The sequence below is a fragment of the Balaenoptera acutorostrata genome, chromosome 20 (genome assembly GCF_949987535.1).
Source record: "Balaenoptera acutorostrata chromosome 20, mBalAcu1.1, whole genome shotgun sequence".
NCBI lineage: Eukaryota > Metazoa > Chordata > Mammalia > Artiodactyla > Balaenopteridae > Balaenoptera > Balaenoptera acutorostrata.
Window position 1 is genome coordinate 4,995,184 of NC_080083.1, and position 17,259 is coordinate 5,012,442.

The 17,259-nt window shown below is 44.3% G+C and overlaps 1 protein-coding gene across 2 annotated transcripts in view; it reads right to left on the reverse strand.

Moving 5' to 3' along the window:
* Positions 1–2,529: 2,529 nt before the first annotated feature.
* MYOCD (myocardin) overlaps positions 2,530–17,259 on the reverse strand; it is a 91,595-nt gene continuing 76,865 nt past the window's right edge. Inside the window, exons 10-14 of one of the 2 annotated variants that reach the window (XM_007175293.2) lie at positions 13,264–14,190; positions 11,011–11,154; positions 9,854–9,982; positions 7,107–7,164; positions 2,530–5,001 (exon numbers count right to left, since the gene is read on the reverse strand). In XM_007175293.2, coding sequence (XP_007175355.2) covers positions 4,430–5,001; positions 7,107–7,164; positions 9,854–9,982; positions 11,011–11,154; positions 13,264–14,190 — 1,830 coding nt within the window. In that variant the 3' untranslated portion in view covers positions 2,530–4,429. Of the gene's footprint in view, positions 5,002–7,106; positions 7,165–9,853; positions 9,983–11,010; positions 11,155–13,248; positions 14,191–17,259 lie in introns of both variants that reach the window. The other variant, XM_007175292.2, reaches the window with a different exon arrangement.

Sequence of the window (17,259 nt, forward strand, 5' to 3'; positions counted from 1 at the left end):
CCTAAAAGATGGAGGCTCCCCGCGGACACCCCCCACCCTTAAGTGTCCCTTTGGTCCAGAGAGCTTGTTCTGAAGATCAAGACTGGGGGTGAGGCAAAAAAAAAAGTTTCCTTTACCCTTCCCTGATTTTCAAGAGGCTTCTGTATCTGGCAATGAAAACAAACCCTAAAGCTCTCACAGATGTTTTAAGTGGTGCAAGTATGGAAAGATGTCTAAGTGACACATTGAGGCTGTTTGAGAAGAAAAAAAAAAATGTTAGCATGGGCACAGTTTTTACCTCTACCTTCTGGAAAAACGAAGATCCCTTTGTCACCATAGGTAAAGGGTTTCTGGTTGGAGAACTGGGAGATTCCCAGTGTTCTTGCAACTCCCCAATCACTCAAAATCTGAACCATCTGTGCAGAGTCTACATGGTATTGTACATTTGGGGGTTTGTGTGCTTTGCACAGGTGAGACATCAAGTACTTAGCCACTGGATGAGTAAATTGGACGTGGGAGTTTTCGGCTAGGCCAGCATTGATTTCTAGAAGAGCTGATGGTGTCTGAACATTTTTGGAAAAGGACTGTCTTGAACGCTTGGGGTAGGTTTTTGAGTCTTTTCTTCAGATTGGAAATAAATGTTTCTGAATGGCAAAGGCCACCGGTTCACAGACCCTTGACTATTTAGGTGAAGACCCTCTTGCTTTCCTCATTTACCAGTGCAATTGTTTCACTGGAGAGAATCATTTCTCATCCAAAATTTTGCGATTTCCTTTTCATAATGCAGAGTCTTAGTTGAACTGAGAGGTTAGGACCTTCCCTTCCTTTCCTTTCCTTTCTGATCCTTTCCTTTCCTTCCTTCTTTCTCCCTCCCTCCCTTCCTTCCTTCCTTCAACTTCCTTCCTTCTTTGCTTTCCTTTCCTTCCTTCTTCCTCCCTCCCTTCTTTCCTTCTACTTCCTTCCTTCTTTGCTTTCCTTTCCTTCCTTCTTCCTCCCTCCCTTCTTTCCTTCTACTTCCTTCCTTCTTTCTTTCCTCCCCCCCCCCCTTTACAGTAGAGTGTGTGTCATCTCAATAATGCTGTTAGAAGCAGAGCTTCTAATGAGCACTGGCTTAATGAAAGCATTTGCACAAAGGAATTTCCTGACTCCACTGGGTAAGTGTGAACCTACTGCACCAGCGTTGGGAAAAGCTGCAAATGTCTGCAGGTCTGCTTTACCAAGGGGGAGTCCCAGGGGTCTTAAGAGAACTACATGTGGCTAGTTTCAAGCTAACCTTGACCATGGCCATCTTCCTAAGTCTCTGTACATCTTTTAGTCATGCTCAATTTGTCACCAGAAAAGGAGACATAACTAAGAGTTTAAAAGAACTTAAAAAAAAAAAAAATCCTCTGTAGGAGACAGGTGAATTAACACAGATGATCTGGGAGCAACTAACTTCATCAACCTTCTCCCAATTATCCTCAGTTTTATCTTGCAAATATCACATCTGATCTACGAAGAGACAGTGAATATGGTGGGTGGAGACTGTGGGAGGAGGTCAAAAACAACAGTCCAGGAGTCTGCTCTGGGTTGTGTGTTGGTCTGTAGCAGCGAATATCTTTTGTTAACTGTGAGGCGTATATGTCAGTGCCAGATAATATCCTAAAAATATCCCAGTGAAAATGCATAGTCTTACAAAGATAGGGGCCTCCTAACCAAGTCTAGCACTTCAGACAGAAACACCCAAAGGAAAAAATAATTGACACTCAGACCAAAGTCTCAGAGATTGCTGTGCGATTGTTTTCCAAAGGAAGGGGGACGAAAATAACATTAAAAAAATCACACAACGTGGCATATGAGAAATGGACAGACCAGCGAGCTTTATCAAGATCCGAATAAAACTTCAACGTCTGAGGAACACACAAATGTGAGGAATGTGTCACGAAGGTTTTCTTCTCCATTAGCTTCATTGTCAGAGAAGAGATTGGCAATTTTCCCCTCTAGATTTTTGGTTCTGATGACGGACATAAAAGCAGAGTGTACCGTGTGGCTCTTTTAAAGCACAATGCAGATGAAGGAATGTAAAACGACTGTCATCTTCCACTGGTGCTCTCCCATGAGAGATGGTGGTACCCTTTCCAGCGACCAACGGTGATGCTCTGCTGTCTTTTCACATCACAGTCACTGTCAAGACGAGCTTGTTCATGGTAAGCAGGTGGTTGTGAGTCACTGGGCTGGAGCCATGAGTCATACACAGAGAGGCAACGTGTAATCTGGGTGATTAATCAGGAACTCGTAGTGAGAAAGGGCAAGATCATTTCACAGCAGATGGAGGCTTAAAGGCTTTTGGTATGGAACTCTAACACTGCCTTGAAGATACACACACATACACATATGTGTATGTATATGTACATATGTATGTGTATATATGGATACATATATACACACACACACCTATAGACACACATACATATACATATGTATATATCTATACACACATGCGTGTGTGTGTGTGTATATATATATATATCCCTCTCCTTCCCTCCCCACCCCCCAATAAGATCTGGCAGCTTTCAGAGTAGCAGTCACCAAAAACACTCTGTGTTCACACACGTTTACAAGTTAACAATGGAATGACTTCTAAATCTTTGGTTTTTTTCAAAAGAGAACTTCTAAAATCACAACATGTTTGGTTATTTTCTCCATAAGTGCACAGTGAACAATTTTTTTTTTTTTTTTTTTTTTTTTTACAAACGAAGAAAACAGTGCCTTAGTGATTTAAATAAAAAATAAAAACAGCGATAGCTACTTTCTACAGCATGCAACACTATGAAACAGTGAGCTGGAAGCACAGTGAGCCTTAGGGAGACGATCCTGCAATTTAAGTTTTTCAATTCCCAGCAAAAGCGCAAGAGGTGATGAGGAATGCACACGAGACCGACGTCTTTTCTCCTTCCATCCTTTTCAACGTGCAATTGTGTTTTCTTTCAGAAACCCAGACCTGAAATACTCTCTCTTTGTAACTATGATTCGTATTTATCTTTACTATATAATGATTTCCGATTTCCCCAGAGCAACCCAAATCAGTGATTGCTATTAATCAAGTGAGGGTAGAGACAGCTTTGTGATTGATGGGCCGAGTCATTGGTTTCTTCCTGAGGACATTCTTTTGACTTCCTTTTGTAGCAAATTATGCATATGCATATGAGTTCTCCAGGAGAACCTCGATTTTTTAACATATGGCTTTATTAGGGGTATGACAGCTGGTTAGACGGCAGAAGTTCTCTTCTCCCGATTGTGGGGCAGAAAAGGAAAGATCTCCAAAAGAGGAGCAAGAAAGGACTGATATCTTGAAAGAAAAGTAGAGCGGGAGAAAGGTAAGCAGAGGTGGACCACCTCCCACCAATAAGAAAACAAGAAAAGCAGCCTGACTTCTATAAATAATCGTCCTGTGATAGTAACCCATGGTATTTATTTCCATGACACGTGAAACGATGTTCTCTCGTCCTGTCTGAATTCTCTCTGATATGGCTTCCCGAGGCTAGAGAGAACCGTCTTCTGATCTGCCTACACGGTCCTCTCTAGTCTTTGACACTAAAGGGGGTTGTGCTGGAGAACAGTCTATGGCAGAAGGTTTTGCTTTTCTTCTTGCTTTAGGGTTCTCACCTGTTTCACAACGCTTATCACCACGGAGACAGTGGGAATGATTCGGCTACTGGTTGAGAAGGAGGGAAATTCTAGGTGGGGTTCTTTAGGCCAAAGGTGGGTCGGCTGTGGGTCAGAATTGGGGCCACTGCAACGGGGCAGCTTTGTGGCTGAGGGATGCTGAGTTCATTACACTCCCCTGGGAATGGATTGGTCCTGTCCCTCTGTTCTGCCTTAAGAACCTGACACTGGGCCTGACTTCTACTTTGAAAGCCAGGTGACAGAGAGACAGGAAGCAGCTTCCGTCATGGGTACGTCCTCCATCACCTCTGATGGACTGGCTTCCCTGTGCTCCCAAGAGAGCTTACATCTTCTTTCCACAGTATGTGTAATAAATTCATGAGAAAAGCTTACAAAGTGAGATTATGCCCCAACAATGCCTGAGAAAAAGTACAGGCTAGAAAAAAGACTGGTGTTTGAAAAGGCAGTGGAAGAATTTTTTTTTTTTTTTTTTGGCATTCTTGGTCTGAAAAAGCACATTTTTGAATGCACTGCTGAAATCCTGAACAGTCACTGAAGGTTGGTAAATATTACATCATCTATCTATATAGAAAAGACCCCTATTTGCTCTTGTTCATTGTCACAGAAGTCTCCATTGCTTCTTTTTAATTCTCTCCGGCTTCTCCTCCTCCTCCTCCTCCTCCCCCTCCCTCCCCCACCTCCTTCTTTTGGATAATGTCAGTGTTTACGGTTGTGTGCTTTCCCCCACGGGGTTCCTACTGGTCTTCCTTAGCACGCTGCGTCCTTAGCACGCTGCGTCAGGCATCTACCACTGCTGTAAGTGGAGGTCCATGGGGGAATTCAAATTGAGATCCGTGACATCCAGGAAATCGATGTTGAAGATGCTGGGGCCGCCGGCGGGGAGGGAGCTGAAGCTCGGGGTGGAGCTGGGCGGCGTGATGTCCAGCCACTCCATGCTTTCCCAAGGGGATTCCGTGAAGCTTAAGGGCAGCCCACTGCTGTCCACGGACGAGGGTGAATACTGAGTCTGCATGGGGGAGAGGGGGCCCGGCAGGATCTCGTGCGCGTTGAAGAGGTCTTCCGCAGCCTTCCCGGAGAATCCATCCATCATCCCATCGAAGGGGGGCTCCTCGCTCCCGAGTTTCAGAAGGGCGACGTCGCCCACCTTCCCCAAGGGGCTCTGGGAGTTTAGTAAGACTTCAAGGTGCTCGTTGCTGTCTGCGCCGTAGTGATCGAAGGAGAGCTGGCCTCCTGCAGATGCTGGTTCAAAGGAAGCCGGGGGCTTGGGGAGGGCAGCAGTGGGGCTTCGGGAAGACCCAGGTATCTTTGGAACTTTCTGAAGACATGAATGATCCTCTCTGGCGTCAGCTGGCATTTCTGTTGGTAAAACACAATGGGAATTGTTCAATCCCTTCCGATCGAGCGTGACACGTGCATGAATCTTTGGAATGAATGACTTACGTGTAGACACAGGAGATGGCCATGCTTCTCGGGTCACTGCTCATCACCCAGTCTCATCCCCAAACTGCTCTGTATATTCTCAGTTCTTCCCTTGGGTCTCTACTCAAACTCTCTCCTGCTGGAAATTCCACTCTGTGATTATTGAACGCTCAAAGCAGGTTCTTTTACCTGCTTCTTCACTGACACCTGGCTGTCCCCTGAGGACACTGCATCCTCCGTTACACCCTCACTGGGGGTTCCTTTGCTGCAGAGCCAGAAGATGGGTCATCAGGTCCTTTCCCATTGCCACGTTCTGATTGTCACTCCCCCTCATTCTTATTAACTCCTCAGTGGTTTTGAGGGTCATGCTGCTCTCCTTGCCCCCCACCCCCGACCCCCAGTCTCCTGGTCCCTCCTCCTCATCCACTGAAAACTCTACTTCCGGTTCATTGTTTTTTCCCCCCTTCAACTCTTGCCATCCTCTGTGATTTCAGCATCCCCAGAAATGACCCGGTGTCCAGTTGGCCTCTCTGTTCCTTGACACGCCATCCCTCCAACCCAGGTGATTCCGCCATTCCCACTCTGCTGGACACAGCCTGGACTTCGTTGTCCCCAGACACTGCATCCCCCTGAAAGCTCGATTTCCATCAATATCGCCAACTCTCTGTCCATCTCCTCCCATTCCTCTAGCTCACCTCGTAAGGACCCCACGACAACAACTTCTCAGCCAGCTGGGGTCACCCCAACCTACCAACTCGGCTATTTTATCACCATCCATCAGCCCCTTCTGGTTTTTACTTCTTGTCCCGTCTATACTCCTGAGCCACCATTGTAATTACTCTCTCATAAACATCCTCAATCCCCTTGTCCCTTTCTCCCATCACCATACTCCCTGGGCAAAAGCCCACATCTGGATGAATCTTATCATCTGTTTTCTCCGAGCCTGCCCTGGATCGGCTGGACGTTCAAGAGAAAAATTACACAATGAAGCTGCCCGGTTTCTCTTGAACTTCATGATGTCAAGCCTACTAGTGGCACTTAATACTGCCTAGGGATCCTACTGTGTTTCTCCAGAAAACTCAATTCACTTGTGATCAATTCATCACTATTCTTCTTTCCTGGAACCTCCCGTGCTCCCCTCTTGCACCCCGACTCTTTGCAGACCTTGCCAACATACTTCACTAAAAGTATAAGGGTGTCTGATAGGAACCCACTCATCTTTCCATTACGAAACTTACAACGATACATACACCTGTGCCCATCTTTTCCTCTTTCCCTGTTGTTACAATGGAAGAATCGCCTGTTTACTTGCTTTTTCCCCATCTCCCCCTACCAGACCGCAAACCCCCTAAAGGTGGAGACTTTGCCTGGTACAGCATTGAACCTAGTATGATGCCTGGCCACTTTCTCCCTGAAACTTTAAACGTTGTTACTTAAGGGCTCAGATCTGGAGTCTTTTCTTTCTATGCACACGTTCTCCTTACATGATCCTACTCATTTGTGTGGTTTCAAATTTTAGGCACATACTATGTAATTTTTTAAAAAGAAATAGATGAATGACTTAAAAGGAGGCAAAAAGAACACGCTGATCATTTTTTACTTGAATGCCATGGGAACATGAATGGGCCATCAGTGGGAGATTACCAATTAAATTTCATTTTGAGTAGGTAGCACAAAACTTCCCTTATCTGCCTCCTTCTTCTTATAATTAAGAAGAGGGGGACATGGGGATTAGAACAGTAGGGAGACATGGTGTAGCAGGAGAAAACATTTAGGGAAACAGGGACTGAGCTGAAAGATGAAAAGTGTTAAAATGACTGGTGAGAAATTTTCTGAGGACAACGGGACAAAGGCCATGGGGAATCATCATCTATGCCTTCTACTCACATTATCTCTGCTTCAAATGTGGACAGGAGGCTCAGAGGAAGTGACACTCGACCCTGAGACGACTTTTTGGTCCAGCTTACAACGAGCATCTGACCTTGATCCTAAGGGTTCGCACCCCAGAGTACATGCAGGTGCAGGGCATCCTGATGTCTTACCTCCACTTTCAATGAGGACATCCAGGAGTTCGTCCATCTGCTGACTCTGGGTCATTTGCTATTGCAAAGTAACCAAAGGAGAACAGAGAAGTTAAAAGATGGCAGCCACTTCTGTAGGAAATCATCAGAAGCAGCACAATAGGTTTTTGAACTAGGTTTGGCTAGGGTTTTTTTTTTTTTTTTAATTGTGGTAAAATACACACAACATAAAATTTACCATCTCAACCATTTCAGAGTGTGCAGTTCAAGTGCATTAAGTTCATTCACATTGTTGTGCCACCGTCACCACTGTCCAGCTCCAGAACTTTTTTCATCTTGCAAAACTGAAACTCTGTCCCCATTAAACACTAACTCTCCATTGCATCCTCCCCCAGCCCCTGGCACCCACCGTTCTATTTTCTGTCCCTCTGAATTTGATGACTCTGAGTACCTCGGATAAGTGGATTGATACAGCATTTTTCCCTTTACAGCTGGATTATTTCACTTAGCATAATGTCTTCAAGGTGCATCCATGCTGTATGTATCATATGTCAGAGTCTCCTTCCTTGTGAATGCTGAATAATATTCATTGCATGTACAGAATATGTATTTGGTTTATCCATACATCCATCAATGGTTTACCCATTCATCCATTCAACCAACTTGGGTTGCTTCCACGTTTTGGCCTTTGTGAATAATGTGGCTATGAATATGGGTGTAACTGACTAAAGGTTTTTGAACCATGTGTGATTAAAGCTCAGTATGAATTTTGGACAGGAAACAATCTACTACAACAAGAGAAGGGGAAAAGGAGGCAGAATGCTCCCCAGCCCAGAGTTCTTCAGAGTGAATTCAGTTGTTCGAGAAGTTTCCATCCCAGGAGATGGGCACCTTAACACATAGATAGTATGGCCATTTTTATCACTTTGAAGTGACTTGGGTAGGACACAGAACAAGCCTCAACAAATTTAAGAGGACAGAAGATAGTTCAAGCATCTCTTCTGATCACAATGGCATGAAACTAGAAATCAAGCACAGAAAAAGAAATGAGAAAAAAATGCTTACATGGAGACTAAACTACATGCTAGTAAAAAACCAATGGGTCAACGATGAAATTGAAGAGGACATTTAAAAATACCCAGAGACAAATGACAGTGAAAACACAACCGTACAAAATCTATGGGATGCTGCAAAAGCAGTTCTTAGAGGGAAATTCATAGTGATACATGCCTTCCTCAAAAAAACAAGAAAATTCTCAACTTACCACCTAAAAGAACTGGAAAAAGAACAAACAAAACCTAAAGTCAGCAGAAGGAAGGAAGAATTAAAGAACAATAGGAAAAAATCAATAAAACCAAAGGCTGATTCTTTGGAAGGGTAAACAAAATTGACAAACCTCTGGCCAGGCTCACCAAGAAGAAAAGAGAGAGAACCCAAATAAACAAAATAAGAAATGAGGTGACTCGGCTCTGCCTCCCATTTGGGCGCTGAGGATGTGACCCAAGAATGTGGTTCACATTTCTCTAGTTCCTCATTGCGATAGCTTGTGGAACCTATCAACATTTGTAGGGACTACACCTTCTCCTCTGGCTCATCTGAGTTGTGAAGCAGAGTCCGTTTATGGAAGTCCACTTTGCCTGGCTTTTTTTTTTTTTTCTTTTGAAACCAAGAAGGATCTGTTGATGTTTACAGATACCAGGGGACAGGAATGGGGAGAACAGAGGCATATACTGATCCCGCTCTTCTGAGAGCCGGGTCCCAATAAACACAGGCATCAATGATCAACGTGGGTGAGAGCACTGCTTAGAGAACGAATCATTTGCATTAAATGCCTACAAGGTCTGGCAGGTAATGTAAATGAGCCAAACACAGAGCAAGAGAGAGAGGGGTAGAGGCTAGAACACATGTTCTGGTCCAAGGAGGCGACGATACTTTGTTTCAGGCAATGGTTGTCTGGCAGAGATGTGCCTCCAGGGTTGCCAGGTCTCTGATTTTTTTCAGAAATGGGAAAACCTGCGTTTCGCATAAAATTTCCCGATATTTAAAACACTCTCTCATCCAAATGAAACCTAACTGCAGGCTGATTTTGCTCTGCAGGATACCAGGGCGCAGCAACTGATGGAGATGGTATTTTCTGGGTTGAGCACACACGGAGGGCCATCTGACACTTTATCCACGTTCAGACCATTTGAAATATAAGATCACTCATTGCTGTTTTTTTGTGTGTGTTTTTTTTTACTTATTATTTGAAAAATTTCCAAACGTAAATGGAAGTGGAGGCTACAACAAACCTCCATGATGACCCAGCTTCTACAACCATTCATATTTTACTAGGATCACTGAATTTTGAAGCTAGGAAGAAACTTAGAAATGACTGGCCCAGCAATTACTCTCATATATTTGAGTACCTATCCCATGTCTGGACAGTGTGATAAATGCTGCATCATCTGAAATGATGGAGGCAGTAGATATCGCCTCCATTTTATGTAAGAGAAGTTGAATACTTGCCCAACGGTAGTGGGAGAGGCAGCTGGCACTGAGCCCAGGCATCTGGGCGCCCAGCCAACCTCTTCTCTCTCTGCCTCAGGCAGCATCTGTACACACACAACACCTCCCCACAACAAGCATCTAGACGTTTTGCTCATTCCAGCAGGGAGGTGACAGACACGCTCAACAACAGAATCTCCACGCGCGAAGAAGCTGCATCACGTAAAACCACGTCCACTGAGTCAGCCTACTCTTCCGTAAAGACCAAATCATGTGCTTACCTGCTTTACTGCATCTTCATAGGATGGAGGCTGGCTTATCTCTGAAACTGCTGAAGTTGACTTAGAAAAAGTTGGGGATGGAATTGAAAACTTTGGCCCTGACTTATCAGAAGAGTGTAAACCAGCCATCTGGGTGAGTAAAACGCAGAGAAAGACAATCAATCCATGCGTCGGAAACGGTACAGCTTCTGTTTTAGAAACTACAGGCTAAATTCTGCAAACATTGACTTAAGGGAAAACAAAAGCTGGGGCTTAAATATATGTTACATATGTATCACAGATACATATTAACAATGGTACACATCACTATGGATGCAAAGCTGGAGGCGTCTCAGGATGGGAGCCTCGAAAATTCACTTCCCCCTCTAAGGTACACCCTGTCTGTTGGGAGAAAGCGAGATGAGAAAAGGAAATAAAGCAAAGGGTCCATCCAATCCGACGTGAAGAGCTCCACCAACCCAGGAATTTCCAGAGTGATTTATCTCCCACCCTGTTTCATTCCTAAGTGGATGTATACGCAGACAGTTGCAGGCAGGTGTTGCCAGGGTATCTCTTCATGAACCAGCCTTGGGGATTGTGAGTGCATTCTGTGCAGTGCCCGGGACCTTTCAGGGTCTCTGTCCCCTCATGCCCTGCCCTGTGGCCTGCAGCACTGTTGTGTCATGGCCGTCTCATGTTTGCCTCCTTTTTACCATCTTCCCACGGCTCCTTGAATTCCCCGTGTCCCGCATCTTTTATATCCCCGATTGTCCCACCTGCTGACATGTATCATCTCTTCCCTTTTGCACCGTGACTCCAACTTTCTGCATCTCTCCAGTCCTTTCTGAGGACCCACTACTTCTTTCTCCACATTTTTTTCCCATGCGCCCTGACTCCAATCTTCAACTTCACTGAACAAGGTCTGTTTGCCATGATGTTTCGCAAACATACCAAGGCCATGTTAGTCGGCATAATTTCTGGGATGAACCCTGGAAACAGTGCCTTGGAATACCCTCACTTGTATCTGTACATCCATTTCTGTCCTTTTCAAGTGGTCTTGTTTCTATCCAAAATGTCATTTCTTTCTGCTTTTGAACCTCAACATTTGGAGAACAGGGGCCACAGAGAGAGAAGAGGCAAAGTCAAGCCCCAGTTTAAACCTCTTCCCAGGTGCCTACCTTTTGCTGTACACCTGGGCTTTTGGGACAAGAGTTGCCCCCGGCACCATGACTGCTGTCTGCCTGGGCTCCAGAGAAAGAGGGGTGAAGGCTGGAAGGCTGGGCAGAGAAGCTTGAAGGATGGCCCTCACGTGCCCCTGAGTTCTGTAGAAAGGAAGGACAAATTAAATGGCCACCAGCAGCATATTTGAGGGTAACCTTTGCTCAGACAACTAGTCCCTGCCCTGGTGTCTCATCTTTCCAAACCTCCCTGAATTCCATCACCAAAGTCTCAGATCTGGCTTTGGACGTATCATTTCCTGTTCACAAACTTTCCATGGTTTCCACACATCTACATCGTAGGGTCTCCACATCTAACCAGGGTAAGTCTTTAAGACGCTCCACAGTCGAGTATGATTTCCCTCTGCGAGCTTAAATTCTACTAATCCCTCCAGGCCCTGTACATATTCCCTCCCTGTGTTTTTTCACATGGAATGATCTTTTCCTGACTCTCCTTCTCCAACTCCACTTCTCAAGTTCAACCCCTTTGCAAAGCCTTCCAGACTTTTCTAGCGCTTCATGATCAATACCCACTGCCATGCTTTGTGCAGCATTTAATGTCAAAAGTGCCCATCAGTGATGTTATCCTATATTGCTCTTTATCTTTTAATTTTTTTTATTATGGAATCATTCATGTCTTTACAAAGAGTGCTTTGTAAACCATCAATGACTGTACAAATGGTAGTTCTTCTTGATAATATCGATATCCTTCAATTGAGTATCTTCTGGTCCACAGCTGTATATTTCAAGAGCTATTTTTACCTTTGTTGCCTAGAACATGACGCGCTCAATACCTGTTGTCAATGAGGATGATAATCCATGTAAGTTTCAGCTCATCCCAGAGTGCTGACTGAGGACTGAGCATCATTCACGTGAATGTGCTGTTCTGGTGGGTTCATAAAAATGTATTCGCCTTACCTATGGCCACGCCTCATACTCCCAGGGTAGAGAATATTCAGTGGGAAAAGGGCATGCATTCTAGAATCCGATAAACCTAGGTTCCTGTGACCCTGGGCAACTGGCTTCACCTCCCTGGGCCTTATTTTCCTCAATAACAAAGAGTGATAAATTGGAACTCGTAAGGTTGTTGTGACAATTAATGAGATGACTCATGTACATGCCTCTTACTACCTGGTACACGGCAGGCATCCAATTAATGTAAGTGTTTTTCCTATTCCCTTTCTAATAACATAGATTTCAGAACCTTTCGATAATGTAATTGTCTTTCTCAAAGAGACTTTCCTAATAATTCTTTGTTTTCATGGATAAAAGGAAAGTCCTGGATGGTCACCTTGGTCTAGTCTTTGAACTGGTCACTATTCTAAGCCATCCCTACTCTCGCTCTGCACCAAACACACTGGTTTCTTTCTGGTCCTTGAACATTCCACACATGCTCCTACCACAGGGCCCTTGCACTTGCTGTTCCTCCTTCGCCTGCAATGCCTTTGCCTCAAGTATTTACAAGGTTTTCTCCTTTATCTCCTTCAAACGTCCCGGGCCCTTCCCTTTAAAGTTGTAAACTTCCAAACTCTTAATCTCCCTTCTCTGCCTTTTTTCTGTAAAACGTATCATCTTCTAATGTGTTAAATACTTACTTATACCCTTTGTTTACTATCTGTCTTCCCATGAGAGTAGGGATTTTGTTTGGCCAGCTCAGCACTAATCCCCAGAGACTAGAACAGGGCCTGGCACACAGTAGGTAAATATCTGCACTATGCAGACCATTACATGGCCACGGTAACTCCCTCTTTGGCCCTCTTGATGAGTTGGTTTGGCCTATGGTAAGGCTTGATACCAAGGGGTCCTGGGAACAGCCCCACGAGCCAAAACCAGCCCCTGGCTTGTTTTTGTAAATAAAGTTCTACTGGAACACAGCCACGTGCATTCGTTTACCAGCTGTCTATGGCTGCTTTTGTGATACAGGGGTAGAGTTGAGGAGCTGCGACAAAGACCGTACACCCCACAAAGCCAAAACCATTTATGATCTAGCCCTTTCCAGAACAGGTTCGCCACGCTAGTCTCGGAGGCGAGTTCGTTCTACCGTAAAGGCTTTGTGTGTCGTGGCCTCTGGCAGTTGCTACTGGGTTTGTGGCAAACCCTCCCCATGAAAAGTTCCAACGTCAGCTCTCTAGCAGCTGCACGTCCACAGCCCGCTTCCAGGAAGACGGGTTCACCAGGCATGGGGCCAGGAGTCCTTACCTGTGCAGTACGCACCTGGCTGCCGACAGGTGAGGAGACCCTGTGCTCGTCTCCTTGGGTGCCCGAAGATGCGGGTAGGAAGTAATGGTTGTTTGGCGAGGGGGGCAAACTGATGTGCTGAGGGCTTTTCACGGCCCCGAGGGGCGAATGCTGCGGGGAGCTCTGCGGGCTGAGGAATGTGGAAGGAAGTACGCTGGTCTGACCTGAGGGCTCCGCACAGGCAGTGCCCCCGAGGGGCGGGAGCTGAGCATCTTCACGAGCCGGCGGCTGGCCCTCCGAGCAGGCGCTCGGTCTTCTCACGGCTACCTGCGGGGATGCGAAAGGACAGCTGGGGGCGGCGTCTTCCTGCTTGACGGGGGCGGCCGGGAGGGGCGGCAGCTTCTTCTCGGGACAGCTGCCCCTCTTCTGCTTCTGCAGCTGCAGCCTCAGCTCCTCCACGTGCCTCTGCTCTTGCTGGAGTTTCCAGGTGAGCTCGTTGATCACCTTCTGCTTTTCCACCAGCATCTTGTCCTTCTCGGAGTCCAGCCCGTCCAGCTCGGGAGGGATGCAACAACCCCCGTTGAGACTGCCCACGAGGCTCTCCTCGGGGCACACGTGGACAGGGGACGGATGCAGTCCAAAGGACGGGGAGGCATCGTGGAAGGTGTCCGGCAGGGACCCCGCCACCGACAGGTCGGAAGAGGCGGGCGAGATTGGGGGGCTGGAGCTGGTGCTGCCGAAGTGGTAGAAGCCGTTGGACGAGGCGCCGGTGGGCGGGGAGGACTGGTAATTGGGCAGCGCGTTGCTGGGCGTCACAGGAAAAGTGACGGTCGTTATGTCACCGAAGTTGGGCACAGGGTTCCCAGAACAGTCCTGGAAGGGCCGAAGCCGGTCCATGAGGGCCGTCTTGGTGCCGGACACCGGCAAACCTCGTATTCGAAGCTGTTGTCTTAACTCAGAGACCTAAAGAAACCAGGCCGTCGTTAGTGCTGCTTAATGACCATCTTTTAAAAATGTATTTATTGTTACAGAAACTTCAAGACATCACAAATGGGATTTTATAATGTCCCCTTTCTTGTTTCCAATTTCCTCCCCTACACCAGATATTCTATCGGTTTTGCACAATTTTAATGATTTGAAAATATCGGCATACACCATGTTTTCATGGGTCCAGATTATAGAAATGTCCAGCTCAAATGAACCACGGCGGTTATCTGGTCTACTGCTTTCCAACCCCCAACCTGGTCCTTGTCCCCACTTTACAGGTGAGAAAACTGATACCTGCCTGGGTTTGGACATCAACCCTCAACCCACAACACCAAAGCAGGCTGACACCCCAGGACCTCTGCATCCTAGAGGATGCCCTGTCCGCCACCTCTTTGTCACCACTGGCAAGAGCATTACAGCACAGCTGGGCCCTGGCCTGGGCTTCCTGATCCAGCAGGTCTGAATTGGGGGCTGAGAATCTGGGTTTCTAGCAAGTTCCCAGAGGATGCAGATGCCACTGGTCCCAGGACCAGGTTCTCAGCCTTGCAGTTCTGCATTACCACTGATGTCCCAATTTTACTGACTGGCTTGGTTAACAGTCATATACTGAGAGAAGTATGTGCGGAGGTGAGACCATCATTCAAATCCTGGCCCCGCCTCTTCCCAGCTCAGTGATCTTTCTGTAAAATGGGGATGACAGAACCTCCCTTATACATTTTTGCGAGGATTAAAATGGCCTAAAATTTGTAAAGGGCTTGGAGTAGTGCCTCACAAATTGTTAGTGCAGTGTATTTGCTATTATTATTATGTTGATTCACATGTAATTATTTCAACCCTGCAATTATATATATATATATATATATATATATATATATATATAATTGCAGGGTTGAAATAATTACATGTGTTTATAAATCACAGATACGTAAAAATATGATAGACATGTGATAGACATGATAGAACACTTTAGATCCATTAAAACTGATGCTATTTGTTGATATAGAATAATGAGTAATTATTTATGGTATATGATTAAGTGAGAAACGTTTGAATTGCTTGATTCAATTTCTATAAGAATTATATAAATATGTGTATATATATATAGATAGATAGATAGATAGATAGATATATACTTAAACCTATGCTTGCAAGATGAAAATGTCTAGATAAAAATATGCTAAAATGTTAACAATGGTTCTCCTTATCTGTATTTCCAAAATAGCCCACATCAGCATATTACTTTTGTAATTAAAATGGGAAACATAATAAATACCTAAATGTCAATAATTCCATAAAACAGCCAGAAATCTATAGGGAAATATTCTTCTGATATTTTGCAGGGAAAGATCTTTTGAGCCTCAAAGCAAAGAGAGTAATAATAAAAATACTGACCACAAAAATTGAAAACTATAAGTCAAAAATACTGGAAGAAAATGCAAATGCAAATAGCCATCTCATTAAAAAAATAATTGCAGGGCAAGTAATAAAGTGTTAGTAAGCTCAATGTATCAAAAGAAAAAGACTGACACCCAATATAAAACTGGGTAATGGACATGATCCAACCCTTCACAAACAAAAGATAAAATTAAAAGAAAAATGGCCAATAACATATGTGTACCATCATTAGTATTCCAAGAAATGCAAATAAAATAAGTATGTACATAGCTTTGTATTCATCAAATTGACAAAGAAATGAATAATAACACTGTGTCAGTGAAGTAGCAGAAAAAATAATTGAATAGAAATGTTAAGGAAAAAAAGCTTTTTAATACCTTGCTATTCCAAGTGTGGTCTTTGAACCAGCAGCATCAGACAGCATCTGGCGCTTATGGGAGAAATGCAGAATCTCAGGCCCCTCCCCACACCTATCCAATCAGAATCTGCATTTCACCACGAGCCCCAGGTGGTTCACTGGGCACATTCAGGCTTGAGAAGTGCTGCACTAACACACTACCTCTGGGAATAGATTGGCACAAATGTTCAGGACAGGAATGGGGCCATATGGATCAAGAGTTCTTAAAAATAGTTATATATTTTGGTTTAGGAGTTCCACTCCCATGTATTTAGCCTGGGGACATAATTAGAGAAATTAATAAATGTGTGTACAAATTATATTTTTAATAGCAAAAATTTGGAAGCAAGTTCAAAGTCCAATAGAGGGATGTCAACGAGGTGGAGAAATGATATGCCAGTATTAAAAAGAAAAATCTTATTGAATATTAAACATTATGAAAAAGTCCATGATAAATAAAATAAAAAAGCATGCCCGAAGTGTATGCTCACATAATTATTTTAAAATAATTATTTTAAAACCAAACATGTTCATACATATTTTAAGTCTAGAAGGATATAGAATCTGTGAGTTAATTGTCTTTTAAAATACTTGGGACTTCCCTGGTGGTCCAGTGGTTAAAACTGCGCCTTCCAATGCAGGGGGCACGGGTTCGATCCCTGGTCAGGGAACTAAGATTCCACATGCTATGCGGTGCAGCCAAAAAAAAAAAACTCTTCACTTTTTTATACACTATCATATTTCAATAGTGAATATATATTACATTAAGAGTTATTTTAAAAGTTATCTCAAAAAGGATTTGAATAACTTACCGTACCACAAGCAATAAAATACGCTCTCGGCCCCCTAGCCTGGCTAGCATTTTTTTACCATTTTCTTTTAGATTTGCTGGTTTGAAAAAGTGCAAAATGGCAACTCATTACTGTTTTAATTTAGAGTTACTTAAAATTAATGAGTTCTACATTTATTTTTAGAATCTGCTCTGGCACTGAATAATTTAAACAACATTATTAAATAATACAGCTCATATTCTAAAATAAAATGAATACTTGTTCAGTCCAGTTTGCTATAAATTTCAGAATATTATGCTGTGTAGGCTTGCTTGGGACAAAGATTTGTATAAAACTGTTTCTTACATTCCCTGGTGTTTTATTTTTTAAGTAATTAATTATTTAATTTTTTGGCCATGCCATGCGGCATGTGGGATTCTAGTTCCCCGACCAGGGATCGCACCTGCACTCCCTGCATTTGAA